Genomic DNA, 14,959 nt, shown 5'->3' with positions numbered 1-14,959 from the left:
TTGTCACAAGAAAATCATTGAAGAAGGTAAGATGGAATAGCGGCACAATATCTTAATTGCTAGAATTAGCTGTTGTCATCCATCTGAAAATGTCTCCAATGCTTTTTCCTACTTTTTAAAATAAAATATAAAATGAACCTGTGGGTATTCTATTTTCTTCCAGTACATGCACTAGCCTTAGTAAATTTTGCTCAAAGTTACGGCATCTTGATCTAGCTTCCTGCACATCAATAACCAACCTGTCACTGAAAGCACTGAGGTGAGTGTTCAGATTGTTCATAAAACTAATCACCTAAATAAGGTTAATAAAAGTAGACTCATAATAATAATCTCTGATTTAAATATGTCAGATGCCTTTGCAATGCATTTCTTCTCTTCCCTGTCCAAGTACTAATAGTAATGCAGTTGGCCCAGTTTACATCTTGAAGGAATAAATATGTGGTTCTTTTGTAGTTAATGTAGCTCCTGAGACTCAGATAAGCAGGACACAGGATGACTTTTTGTATGCCAGTAAATGGTTTTCTGATCCCAGAACAGTTCATAAGTTTTAGATTTTTGATAAATCTTTCAGAAGCCATGATCAACAAGATTTACATTGGAAATGTTATAAGAAATATGCCAACAGAGAATTATGAGTCAAATCAGAGATTCTCTCATCTCAAATCCCTAATAAGAATGCAAAAACAGGCCAATATCTTTTCTTCAGCCCTATTTCTATAGCTATTCTGTTTGTTCCAGCTATAGCTTTCAATTGGATTGTCTATTAAGGCTGTGTCAGAGAAGAAAACTGTTAACATTTAGAACATTAGATAAATAAGTTTAGAACAATAAACATAAGCAAGGGTTAACCCACCTTGGTTCCTGAAGCAAGATGTTTATCTTTAGAGTTAATATGTACACCTGCATTTTCTTTCTGTGTTCATCCCTTTTCCCCTTCAGTGAGGGGTGCCCTCTACTAGAGCAACTCAATATCTCGTGGTGTGACCAAGTGACAAAAGATGGCATCCAAAATTTGGTGAGAGGCTGTGGTGGACTCAAAGCTCTGTTTCTTAAAGGCTGTACACAGGTACTGTACAAGTCTCCACGGAAAGATCAGTAGTCTAGAAAGCTGAATTTGGATTGGCTGGATTTGTTCAGAAAGTTCAGTAGCCTGGAAAACTGGATTGGCTGATTTATTTCATACAATGTCTCATCACTTACATATGAGGCATTGAAAATTGAATAAAAAATAAATAATAAATCTAAAGAAACAAGTTTATTCATATATTTATTATTTTGTTCTGTCATCTCAGACTATCCAAAACTGTTAAAATATAGTTTGCACAATTTGTTCTTTAAATCAGAACATTAGAGGTAGTCCTTGGGTTGCAATACTAATTGGGACCAAAAGATATGGACCTAAAATGCAACATCATGTGACTGCATTTGTTTAGTAACAGCAGTCCCTGTTGCCATCTTTAAGCAAGGATTGCACATAATTAAGCAGGGACCTTATGTGATTGCAACTTGCAATTTCCTACCAGCTCCCAACATGCAAAATTGGGGAAGTTGGCAGGAGGTTACAGTCCCAATCACCACAAGCCTTTCCTCAGGCAGTCTAGAAAGAGGCCAGAGGGCAGATAAATGTTATGTAAAGTGACCAGGTAGAGATGGCTTTTGTGGTAAAATATAGTTGGGTGGGGAAGTGCTGTGATGAGATATGAGTTTGTGCAGGTGGGGGATGCTGCAGACTACGACCAAATGTAGATACTGCAGGATCTATTGACAACTTGCTGCCACTCACTGCAGCCAACTTGCCATGAGACAACTGACCATGCCCAACTCGCTGCAGGACAACCCACCACAGCATAAGAGTTACACTAATATTAAATAAATAATGAATGGAATCACTACAGAAAGGATGCCAAAGGAGGGACAAAATGAAATATACGGGCAAATGCTGAGCTGGTTCTGGTGCAAAGGCGTACGAGGAGAGTTGGTGCATGTGTTATGCCAGTGTTTTTCAACCTTTTTTGTGCAAAGGCACATTTTTTTCATGAAAAAAATCACGAGGCACACCACCATTAGAAAATGTTAAAAAAAATTAACTCTGTGCCTATACTGACTATATATAAAGTGTTTTTCCCACGGCACACCTTACACTATGTCACGGCACACTAGTGTGCCGCGGCACGGTGGTTGAAAAACACTGTGTTATGCAGTGGGTGAGCCCCCGGATCTCAAAGAAAAAGTGGCAGGAGCAGCTTGCAACCTTCCCTGCTAATGGCTTCCCCATTCACTTTGCCTTGTGAGAAGCAGGCAAGGAAGGGCATAAAGAGAGAGTACAGGGTATTAGAACTATTGTAATTACAATCCAATTGCCAAATGCCTGAATCTTGATCATGTGACTGCAGGGATACTGACCGCTGCAACTTTGCAAATCAGTTGTAAGTTCACCCATCCCCCTTTGTCTGGTGCTATCATATCCCCCTCCCCCATTTTTTTAAATTTTCTTTTAATACAAACTTTTCATCATTCATTAAATCGTGTTGTTTGGGTACATTTTTTGTGCCATAATAGTTAATGCTTACCACATATTTGTTATATATATATTCTTATTTTAATACCAGTACTTAAAACTCAACATATTTATTATTACAACATTTCTTTTCTTAATTTATTTAACATTATGATACATTATTTTCATATTTATTCTCTAACCATTAATAAAATAGCTCCCATTTATTATAATAATTAGATTTTTCCTTTCCTTTAATTGTTAATCTATTCATTTCTGCACATTCTAATATTTTTTAATCACATTTTCATCTGTGGGGGATGAAAAGGGCTGTAACTCAAATACATTGCAAAAATAATGTGTATTTTTGTGTGTGTATTTTGTGGAAAACATCTTTGTTTTCCCTTGGAAATAAAATGTGACTTGAAATCCTTAATAGTGAAATTATTTTTGAAAAATAAATTTTGGATAGCATTTACACTCATATGATAGCATTTGTTGTTTTACTCATATGTCTCATATGGGAAATTTGATTGCAGCCAGAGATCATACATATTTGGTGTTTGTGATTGATGATCTTTATTGAGCGATCACAATTAGGACTGGCAATTCAATCACTAGATAAAGTTGTTAATGTGGGAAATCATGACTGTTTGGTTCTTACTATTTTACTATAGGTTTCCTTTTTACCCATTTCCTGCCTTTTTAAATACTCATTCTGGCACTGGGATAATCTGCATAAAGGAAATTTATATTTGTATTTATAGTCATTAAAGAGGAAGGGATTACAGATAGTCATAAAGCCATTTGTTTAGTGACCATTTGAAGTTAAAATAATACTGGATACTTTGACTTTTGATCATTTTTCACACTTACAACCATTGCAGTATCTCCTTGGTCACATGATTAAAATTCATGTATTTTTGATAGTTGCAGTGTCCTGGGATCATCTTTTGCAACCTTCTGACAATCAAAGTCAATGGGGAAGCGAAATTCATTCAACAACTGCATTACTAATTTAACAACTGCAGTGGTTCACTTAACAACTGTGGCAAGAAAAGTCAAAAATGGGATAAAATACATTTAACAACTCTCTTGCTTAGCAATGGTAATTTTGGGCTCAACTATGGGAAATGAAATGGGTACATTAAAATGGGGAAAAAAATATGTACACTAAGAGCATATGCACCAAAGACAAATTCCTTGTGTGTCCAATCACAGTTTGCCAATAATGAATTCTATTCTATTCTATACATGATAGCATTAGTTATTTGTCAAACACATTCAGGATTTCTAATAATAGACATTCCTTTCAATGTGTATTCCCCATAATAGTGAACATGTTATAGAAAGACACTGTAAAAGTTGTATATTCACAAAGTTATTTTTTCAGCACTGCTATAATTTTGACAAGTTGATGCACAAGTGAGTGAGATTTATTTTCAGCAACGTATACTCAAAATTCAAAAGCCGCAGGAAGGAGGCTAATCATACCGTGTTTTCCCCAAAATAAGACAGGGTCTTATTTTCTTTTGACCCCTGAAATAAGCACTTGGCCTTATTTTCTGGGATATCTTATTATTTTGAAGGTGCAGGAGGTGGCGAGTGTAGTCACCTCATGACTGCTGCTGTGTTGCAATATTTTCATGGAGGGATTATTTTCGGGGGAGGGATTATTTTAGTGCATGCTCTCAAAAGCCCGATTGGGCTTATTATCCAGGGAGGTCTTATTTTCAAGGAAACAGGGTATAACAACATTTTCAGTTTCTTATGGGATCAGTTGCTTTTTTTTTTAAAGTAGGGTGGTAAAAGAAAACTTATTTTGTGTTGTGTTGAAATATATCACCAAATTTCTGGCTTTTGTTGTGAATTACAACATTGGTATCTTAATGAGGCAGCAGGAGTAAGAAAAGCATGATTGACTGAATATTGCCCATTCATGCTATAAGTGAAAAGTACAATGAAGAGACCTAGGAAATTGTCTATTTTCTCTATTTCTGTCTTTCTCTTAGCTGGAAGATGAAGCTCTTAAATACATTGGTGCAAACTGTCCCGAATTAGTGACTCTGAATTTGCAAACATGCTTGGTAAGAGGTTGGCCTTTATAAACCCAGTCTTCTCTCCTTTCTTATATTATGGAAGCTTTGTAAATTACCTATTCCATACCATATTCAATGTTTTATGTTATCAGTATTGGCTTAGCAGAATGACAATTTATTTTATAGTGGAAAAATATGGGGTATAAGAAAATGTTTAAAATGTGAGCAATAACATGAGCCAGAGGGAATAGGTTGGTCAAAATCTGTACATTATATTATCCTAGTTCAACTAGTATTTTCATCAACTAGGCAGTTGATTTTCTTATCATAGTTACAGATGTAATTTTTTACCATTTGGGGGGGGGGCAGGGAGAGGGTGGACTTTGTGCCTTCATATTCTGAATTAGGATCACTAAGGAAAAAAGGGATCAAGCCTTAAATAAAGTAGATTTAGGAACAAATCATAGGATTATTTAATTGGCAAATCTGCATGGTTAGGAAGCCTAATTAACACTGGCACTATCTCTCATTCTATTATTCCTATGACATCCTTCTAGTTTTCTGTCCCCTATGACCATTTTACATGTGTGTGTGCACACGCATGTGTGTGTTGTGCACATATGTATGGTATAGGGCAGATAAAAACATATTGGTTCCAAGAATACTTTTGAGCCATCAATGGCCCCCATAAATATAACAGATGGTTGCAGTCTACTCGTTTGCTTCCAAATGTATCTATTGACCAAAAAAAGGATAACGGTAGGTTGTGAAATAAAAAGGAGGTAGCAGGTATCTGACTAATTGATTAAATTCTCTAGGGCAGTTATTTTGTAAATGAACAAGTTCTCCTAGAAGTCATTTTTCGCAATTCCTATGTATTCCCCAAATTTCAAACAAGCCAATCAAATTTCCAGGATTAAGAATTCATGCTGCGCTTTCTGAATCCCTTGGTGCTTCACCTGCTTTTCTCATTTACACAAGAAAACAAGTGTGGAAACAACATCTAAGTAGCATTATTGGGTAGCAAGGCTTCTACAACAATCTACTGATTAATAAGTGTGTATGTTTGTGCATGTGTCCACACACATGTAGGCTTGTGCAATTTTGAAATAGAAAAGTTTTTATTATAGTAATAAGCCTTCCCTTGTAGTTGTTTACTTGCCTTGATTTCAAACTGCATCTATCCCGCCATTACCCTCTTTCTACTAATCCATTTAAAAAGAGAGATTTTGTAAGACTTATTTTCTGACACTTTTTGTTTTAAAATCATGTGGGTACGCCATGCCTAATCTCTTCTATCAGCTGTCATTTTTCCTAGCATAGTTTGAATTTTGAATTGGGGGATTTTGGCCCAAATGCTTTTATGACCTAGTTTCTGATCTCTGACCAATCATTCCAAAAACCACTATATTCACTGTCACTATAATGACTATGCAAAAGTATTTTTTTCCATGCCCAGATTCTGAAGACTTTGGTTGACTCCATTCAATGACTAAATGTTTCTAAACGCTCAAATTGGCAACTATTTCTTCACATTTTTATATAATAAATATCACTTTAATATCTTGAAAAATCTTCCAAAACCATTTTGATATTAGCATTTGATCTGGTAAATCTATCAGGCTTTCATTTGCCTTGTATATGAATTTTTTTCAAAGTTTGTTTGCTGAATAGGCTGGGAAAATATTTATTTTGAACTATCATGCTTTGTGGTCTTGTCTCCTTTTTGTTTTCCACGTGTGTTAAAATATAGTCTGTTTTTATGTGTGTATAAAAAGATCTGAAAGAGCAAGCACATTTTTTCTTCCAAGAAATTATCATGAACCAGTTTGTGGTGATGCCAAAAATGGAATCTTTATCCAAAAAAAGAACTGATTTGGGGTGATTGTATGCAGTTGGCATTCTGGTTTTTCATAAGATAGTTGCCAAATAGTCACTCATCCAAGTGTTTCACCAGCAAATAGTTTTTAACATTTAATTTTAGAATTTTCAGAGAAAATTGAACACAGCATCGCCCCAATTGTGCTTCTTGCTATAAATAATTGACTTTCTTTCCTTTTCTAGCAAATAACAGATGATGGCCTCATTACAATATGTAGAGGATGCCACAAATTGCAATCTCTATGTGCTTCCGGCTGTTCCAACATCACTGATGCCATCTTGAATGCATTAGGGCAAAATTGTCCAAAACTTAGGTAAGTAGATTTTTTTTTTCCTGGTCTCTAAGATTCATACATATAGACTATGTGCCTGTTTGGAACATTTTAGAATTTACAGAACTGTTTGATGGATACTCTGTCCTTTGTTAGACTTTGTTAGACATGAGGACAGGCAGAACTCCTACTGAATCCCTTCAGCTTTGACTATCACTGTATTGCATATTCTTTGAGCCAATCGTATTTCACTATTATTGAAATACTTTACCTTTTATTTACATTTTCTTTAATCTCAAATCTTCAAAACTCCTTAGGATTCATCAGTTAGAAATATCAGGATTAAGAATGTACAAAATGTTTTTAAATTTAACCATTTCAGCTTTGAACATACCCCTCAGTTTTGAGTGCAAAACATGGTTTTCAGGTGTAATTAGCTATTTCAAGTATTTTGGGAACATTTTGAGCTCAAAACAAGACAGAGTTTCCCAGGACAGGCATATTAAATACACAACTACCAATTATCCCCTAACACAAATCATGAGAAAGGTAAATTGTTTTTTTTTTTCCAATAAGCTATGGAAATTACCATGTTTAAACTTCAAATGGTGTAATATGTGAATAGTTGCCACAATTGTCTGAATAATTCAGTCATTTCGAACCAATTGCAGTCCTTGCAAATGATGACTCCTTAAAAAAAACATTATTTGATCCCATCTTCTTGAACAATTTTCATCCTGTTTCCAATCTTCCCTTCTTAGGGAAGATAATGGAAAAGGTGGCTGCCTGAAAGCTTCAGAGGGTTCTGGATGAAACAGATTATCTGAACCCCTTTCCGTCAGGATTTAGATCTGGAGGTCTGGTATTGGTTGTGCTTGTTGATAATCTCTGGCAAGAGCAGGATGGGATAATGCAACCATCTTTTCTCCCTTTGATCTCTCAGTGGCCTCCAATACCTTCAGCATGAGTATCCTTTTGGGCCAACTATGGGATTGGAGCTGGGCAGCACAGTATTGTATTGGTTGTGCTTCTTTATTCAAGGCTGATCAAAATTGGTGTTAATAGGAAGTGAAAGATACAGCCCACGGCCATGCTTGCCGCAGGACTCCGTATTCCCTCCACCTTTTTTTAACATTTACATGAAGTCACTGGGTGAGGTCATCCATTACCATGAGTTGAAGTATTTTCTGCATGCTGAGGATATTCAATTCTATTTTACCCCTAGTGACCCAAGTGATGCAGTTTCTGCTCTCTCATAGGGCCTTGGGGGTTGCGAGGGCCTGGCTAGGGGACTTTAACTGAATCCTGAAAAGATTGAATGGCTTTGGGTGTATGGAACTCTGAAAAACCAGGATTTTGACATATTTAGTTCTGTATAGCATGGCAGTGACCCAGACAGATCCAGTCCACAATTTGGGTATTTCTCTGAACTCTCAACTTCTTCTTGAAGAGCAGGTTGCAGTTGTGGCTAAGAGAGCTTTGCACAACTTCAGGTTGTGCCTCAGTTACAGCCTCTCCTGGATCAGGAGTCCCTGCGCTCAGTCATTCAAGCCCTAATCATCTTGCAATTGGACTACTGCTACATGCTGTACAAGGGGCTACAGTTGAAGAGCATCCAGAAGCTACAGCTGGTACAGAGTGTAGCAGTACCGTCAGTTTTGGAGCCCCAAGAATGGCCCATTAACACCACTGCTCTGTGGGTGGCACTGGTTGCCGGTGTGTTTCCAGATGTAATTCAAGGTGTTGGTAATCACCTTCATGATGTGGGTCCAGGATACGGGAGGGACCCCTCTCCAGCAACAAACTTCATAAAGAGATTTCAAGAATAACAGCAACTGCAGTATTTTTGAGTGCAAAAGAGATTTTCAATTATGTACTGGAGATATGGGATAGAATTACCTTGCTTTAATTGACTAGTTTGAAAAGGATGAACTGAAAAAAATTGTTCATGAGGCAGGTCAAACCAGAGAATTGGGAATAACTGTTCCAACATTTTGTGTTAATTGATAGGCAATTGGAAGAGTTGAGATACATAGTAAAGGGGGAAAGTTTTACAGGCTCCCTTCACCCCCTACCCCCTTCTTGTGGCTTTCTCAGACACCAGCACCAAAGAGCTCACACAAATAGGCTTCCTTTACAGCTAAATGGAAATCTCTGCTGAGAAACAACAATTCAGTCTCTGATAATATCAGATCCATCACGTTTCAATCTTTTCCCTTCATTTAAAGCAATGAGATTTGCTTCTCTGTTGAGTGACAATGTATCTTGTGGCTATCGTCTCCTTTTTTCTCTTTATGGGAAAATACTTACTTTCTAGCCTATTTACAAAGCACTGCTTGGAAAGCCTCTCTGTCATTTTTCCTGCTTTCTTCTCTCTATGTTATATTCTTTGAACCCATGATTACTCTTCCTGTTAATCTCATCTTCAAAATAGCTTTTTTATTGCTGAGACATTGAATAATCAAGAATAAAATTGTATGTTATTTTTCTTTTGTTTCAAAATCAGCCTTAGTGTTTCGCTTAACATTGGAATTTTTATTGCCATCTTTTTTCCCCCTGACTTTAAATACCATTAGAAACACTGCTTCATTCTTCCCACGACACTTGTACTTTTTACCTGAACTGAATGCCTGTTTTACTATGTAAAAAAGTTCATTCAGGACTTTCTAATGCCTATCTAAAGGGAAGTACTTTCCTGACAGTATTCTCCTAATTGATAATAGCAACCATGTAGGCTTGTTATGAGTTACCAGCTTTGCCTCTTGCAGTCTATACTTATCAAGAGTGTTGCAGAACTAGGAATATTTCCCTAGGCTAGAGCACTACCTTACTGAAGCTATGTGGGCAGCCACTTAATCTCAGGCCTACACCTTTACTCAACGTAAAAATGGACTCGAACTTACAGTGAGATGCAGTCCTTGGAAGGGCTTTCCTAGCTTTGGTAACCATATGTCATTCAGATTCTGTTCCATATAAGAAGTTTTATATGCCTAAATGTGAATGAGAGAAATAATAATAATAATAAAGCACTGCTTACTTACCTGTAACTATAGTTCTTACAGTAGTCATCTGCAAATTTACACAATGCACCATGTTACCTTGTTTCATCTCAAATGACCTTAATGTTTCTTCAAGTCTTTTGTAACAGTCTTAGGAACTGAGAGGGTTCAGTGAGAACAGTGCATAGTCATATAGTACATGTGAGGATGGGGCTCCTTTCAAATTTGTAAGCTCTGGAAGGCTCTGAAGGGGCTAGGTGGAGGCACACAAACTATGTGTGTCGAATCACAGAGTATTTGAAGAACAACATTTGCAGGTAAGTAACCAGTTCTTCGTCCACAGGACAATATAGGAGCATGTAAGCATGTTATGTTTAGAATATATCCCATTTCTTTGAGGGGAAAGCATAAAACCACTACATAGAATAGTTTCATTATATTATTATGAACTGTGTCCCTCTCCCTTTCTGAAGCTAGTTTATCATTCAGAAACAAGTGTGATTCTTCCATAAATTGATTAAGATAATTTTGATTGGAGAATGTTTGAGAATGAACAAAATTAATTTACCCTAAAACAGGTTTATGAAGCATTGTTGAGAATTAAATGAAGACAGGACAGTGATACATATGGGAGAAATGAGGGGATAGATGACAAAACTACTCAGCTAAAAGTTGTTTCTTTAGCTAAGAAAGGCAAGCAAGCAGGAATGGAGATTTTTGTTTCTGAAAAATCTTCAGTACCAGTGCTGGGAAACATAGTAAAAATATTAAAATTTAGAAATAAGTCATAAAAAGCAAACAAGTTGTTTCTGAAATTTATACTGTCATATTTCTTTCTTCTATTAGTATTCTATTTTCTTGCTAGAATTGCTGGTATCTAGAATCCCATGAAATGGTAGTAGGAAGAATTCAACATCTCCCCTATTTTGGAATAAGAGGTTTAAAAAGTATTCTTTAGTTCATACTGGCTTTCTAAGATTTCAGAAGTGGGTTTTAAATGCTAAAACTATTTGTTGGTACATCTATTTATTTTCCATGTAGGATATTGGAGGTAGCTCGTTGTTCCCAACTTACAGATGTGGGCTTTACAACTCTGGCTCGGGTAAGCATTTGATGTCAAGGTTGCCTTTTCCATTACAGCTAGTCCTTGACTTACAATTCATCTAGTGACTATTTGAAGTTACAACAGCACTGAAAATAGTGACTTATGTCCGTTTTTCACACTTGCAACCATTGCAACACCCCTGTGATCACATGATCAAAAATCAGATGCTTAGCAACTGACTCATATTTATGACAATTGCAGTGTCCAGAGGTCATGTGATCACCTTTTGTAACCTGATAAGCAAAGTCAATAGGAATGCAGATTCACTTAAAAGCCGGGTTACTAACTTAATAACTCTAGTAATTCACTTAATGGTGGCAACAAGGGTTGTAAAATGGGGCAAAACTTATTTGACAAATGTTTCACATTTTGGGCTCAAAATAAGTTAAGGACACATATAAATGCTGTTGTTTGCTGTTTATGCCTGTACTTCATAAGTGAACATCTATTTCAGTATTTCCTTGGGAATCATTGTGCTCCCCTTTAATGCTGCTCAAGAGTTTTAAGCATGGGAGGAAAAAAAAGCAGATACAGAGTCTCACATACACAAATTGGTAGTGCTAGTAGGTTTTGAGCCAAAATGGATAGGATTAGTCCTAGTAACAAAGAAGAAAGAGAAGCAAATTAAGGATTATACTTGATATAAAAAGAATATCATTCTGTTGCCTTTCCTGAAATATATGAAAAGCATGATATGAAATCTCAGAATAAAAAAAAGACCATGAGAATGAATGAACATAGAGAATTTCCCATTCATGCTTTATCAATTACTGTGCTTCCCCCAAAATAAGACTCAGTGTTATATTTTTTTTGCCTCCAAAAGAGGCATCAGGTTTTATTTCTCGGGGACGTCTTACCTGCTTACATTAGGACCACTGCAGCCAACCTTCAAATGCCCCAACACCTGTCGTGCCACTGTCTGGCTTCTTCTACAGCTACTTGTCGCCAGATACCACATGGCACATCATGCCACCATTCATGACAGGACACCGTGGCATCATGCCACCATTCATGACAGGACATCGTGGCATCATGCCACCATTCATGACAGGACACCGTGGCATGTGAAGAAGAGACTTCTTAGGGGTTTCTTACAGAGGTTTTTAAATCAAATTTTAAGAGGGGGCGGGGGTTTGATTTGGATGGTTCAGACAGCTTGGTGGGGGAGTCTGCCAGGGCACAGGCCAAAGCTAACTAATGGGCGCAGGTCTAGAGTGCTGGGAAGGGTTGGGATTCCGGGGGAGACATTAAGCCATTCCATTGGGGGGTTCACCATCTCTACTGTTTGTGGGAGAGGCAAATATGGTGGGGGCCGAGGGCTAAATTATGTTCGGGGGACGCGGGTCCGCTGTTTAAGAGCGATCGCGCATTCCGACCCTCATTATCCTTCTCACACCCCTAGGTGCTCGGGATTACAGGACCCTGGTCTCCAGCTGGTGTCGCTTAAGGCCAGGTCCGTGGTACATAAGGCTCCCCTCATTTATGACCTCGTACAAGAGGGTAGAGCATTACGGAGACCTGGTTGGGCCATGAGGGGGGTGTTCCCCTTAGTGAATTATGCTCACCAGGCTTCTGGGTGTTTCACCAGCCGAGAGGCCAGGGCGGGGGTGGGGGGGTGGCGGTGGTTATTAGGGAATGTCTCAGACCTCAGGAGGTCACTGTGCCTCAGATAGGCGGGTGTGAGTCTCTTTTTGTAAAATGGGGCCTTGGAGTTCAGGTGGGCCTTTTTGTTATGTACCTATCTCCCTGCTACGTTTCATCGGCCCTGCTGGAGCTGCTGAATGTATTAGCTGGATTGGCGGTTGATTTCCCCAGGTTTATGATCCTGGGGAATTTCAATCTGCCTTCCGTTGGCGAGACATCTGAGTCAGCTCGGGAGTTCATGGCTTCCATGACGCCTATGGACCTAACTCAGTTAATTCAAGACCCCACCCATAATGGGAGACACACGCTCGACCTGATTTTTGTCTCTGGGCAATGGATGAATGATCTAGATTTAGGGGATATTTCTATCCAACCCTTGTCATGGTCGGATCATTTCCTCATTAGGCTTGACTTCCATACTGCTTACCCCTCACCGCAGGAGGTGGAACCAACTAGATGGTTCCACCCCAGGCGCCTGATGGACCCTGAAAGGTCCCTGATGGAGCTTGGGACTTTTCCTGAATCCCTTGCTCACAACTCGACCGAAGCCCTAGTGGAAGCCTGGGATAGGGCGGCCACTTGGGCTTTGGATCATGTTGTGCCTTTGTGGCCTCTGACCTGGTGTCGATCCCGGGTAGCTCCCTGGTTTACCGAGGAGCTCCAGGAGATGAAACGCCGGAAAAGATGCCTAGAGAGTGGTTGGAGGACCAGCCGGTCCGAATCTGATCGAACACTAGTAAGAATTCATATTCAATGCTACTTAGTGGCTATAAAAGCGGCAAAACGGCAACATTTTTCCACTCTTATCGTGTCCACAGATAACTGCCCAGCCGCCCTGTTTAGGGTGACCCGCTCCTTACTTAACCAAGGAGCTGGGAAAGGCCCCTTGCAGGGTAGGGCTGAAGAATTTGTTCAGTATCTGCAGGATAAAATCGCTCAGATCCAGACAGGCTTGGACTCTGACTGGGTAGACTCGGGCGAGTTGACGGGGATGAATCTTGTGGAGACTATCTGGGATGAGTTTGACCTGTGACCCCCGAGGGCATGGACAAGATTATGGGGAGACTCAGTGCTGCCACTTGTGTGCTGGACCCGTGTCCCTCTTGGTTAGTCTCGGCTTCCTGGGAGGTGACATGAGGCTGGCTCCAGGCGATTACTAACGCTTTGTTGAGAGAGGGGTTCTTTCCCACCGCCATGAGGGAGGTGGTGGTAAGGCCCCTCCTTAAGAAGCCTTCCCTGGACCCAGCTTCTTTAGCCAACTATCGTCCAGTCTCCAACCTTCGCTTTGTAGCGAAGGTTGTTGAGAATGCGGTAGCACGTCAGCTTTCACAGTCCCTGGATGAAGCTGTCTACCTGGATTCGTTTCAGTCGGGTTTCAGGCCCGGATACAGCACGGAGATGGCATTGGTCACGTTGGTCGATGATCTCTGGCGGGCCCGGGACAGGGGCTGCTCCTCTGTCCTGGTCCTATTAGATCTCTCAGTGACTTTCAATACCATCGACCATGGTATACTACTGCGACGACTCGAGGAATTGGGAGTGGGGGGCACCATTTTACGGTGGTTCTCCTCCTACCTGTTGGATCGGTCGCAGTTTGTGTTGACTGGAGGGCAGGGATAGACCCCGAGGCGCGTCACTTGTGGAGTGCCCCAGGGGTCAGTTCTCTCACCCCTCCTGTTCAACATATATATGAAACCACTGGGTGAGATCATTTGTGGTTTTGGGGTATGGTATCAATATGCTGATGATACCCAATTTCTCATCTCTACCCCAAATCACCCAAATGATGCCCTCGATGTGATGTCCCGATGCCTGGAGGCTATGCGGATCTGGATGGGGAGGAACAGGCTCAAGCTCAATCCCTCCAAGATGGAGTGACTGTGGTTTCCGTCACCCCGATTTGTGCATCTTGTTCCATCTTTGATGATAGGAGGAGAAATTTTAGCCCCCTCAGAGAGGGCCCACAATCTGGGTGTCCTGGATTTTAGCCCCCTCAGAGAGGGCCCGCAATCTGGGTGTCCTGGCTTAGTTTAGAAGAACACCTGACGGCCGTGACCAGGGGGATCTTTTATCAGGTTCGCCTGGTACGTCAGTTGCGCCCCTTCCTGGATTGGGATGCTCTGTGCACAGTCACTCATGCCCTCGTCCTTTCTCTCCTGGACTACTGTAACACTCTCTACATGGGGCTGCACCCTGTGAAGAGCACCCGGAAGCTTCAACTGGTCCAGAATGTGGCTGCGCGGGTTATCATGGAGGCACCTAGCTGCTCCCATGTTACACCCCTTTTAGGCGGCCTGCACTGGTTGCCGGTTGTCTTCCATGTGCAATTCAAGGTACTAATTATGACCTTTAAAGTGCTCCATGGCTTAGGCCCAGGGTACTTGCGAGACCACCTACTGCCACCGGTAGCCTCCCATCGTCCAGTGCGATCAGGGTGCCGTCAGCCGGATAGTGTCAGCTAGTGACCCCCAGGGGGAGAGCCTTCTCTATGGGAGCGCCTTCCCTCTGGAATGAGCTGCCCC

At 40.2% G+C, this 14,959-nt stretch overlaps 1 protein-coding gene across 4 annotated transcripts in view; it reads left to right on the top strand.

Moving 5' to 3' along the window:
* FBXL20 (F-box and leucine rich repeat protein 20) overlaps positions 1 to 14,959 on the top strand; it is a 62,854-nt gene that overhangs the window by 36,003 nt on the left and 11,892 nt on the right. For all 4 annotated transcript variants that reach the window (XM_087713447.1, XM_087713449.1, XM_087713448.1 and 1 more), the window contains 5 exons: positions 164 to 259; positions 940 to 1,066; positions 4,510 to 4,584; positions 6,601 to 6,731; positions 10,730 to 10,790. In XM_087713447.1, the coding sequence (XP_087569573.1) occupies positions 164 to 259; positions 940 to 1,066; positions 4,510 to 4,584; positions 6,601 to 6,731; positions 10,730 to 10,790 (490 nt within the window). The remainder of the gene's footprint in view (positions 1 to 163; positions 260 to 939; positions 1,067 to 4,509; positions 4,585 to 6,600; positions 6,732 to 10,729; positions 10,791 to 14,959) is intronic.

Source organism: Thamnophis sirtalis, unplaced genomic scaffold, assembly GCF_051295495.1.
Source record: "Thamnophis sirtalis isolate CommonGarterSnake01/CBP01778 unplaced genomic scaffold, rThaSir2_p1.2 scaffold_4, whole genome shotgun sequence".
Lineage (NCBI taxonomy): Eukaryota > Metazoa > Chordata > Lepidosauria > Squamata > Natricidae > Thamnophis > Thamnophis sirtalis.
This window is presented reverse-complemented; position numbering and strand designations above follow the sequence as displayed.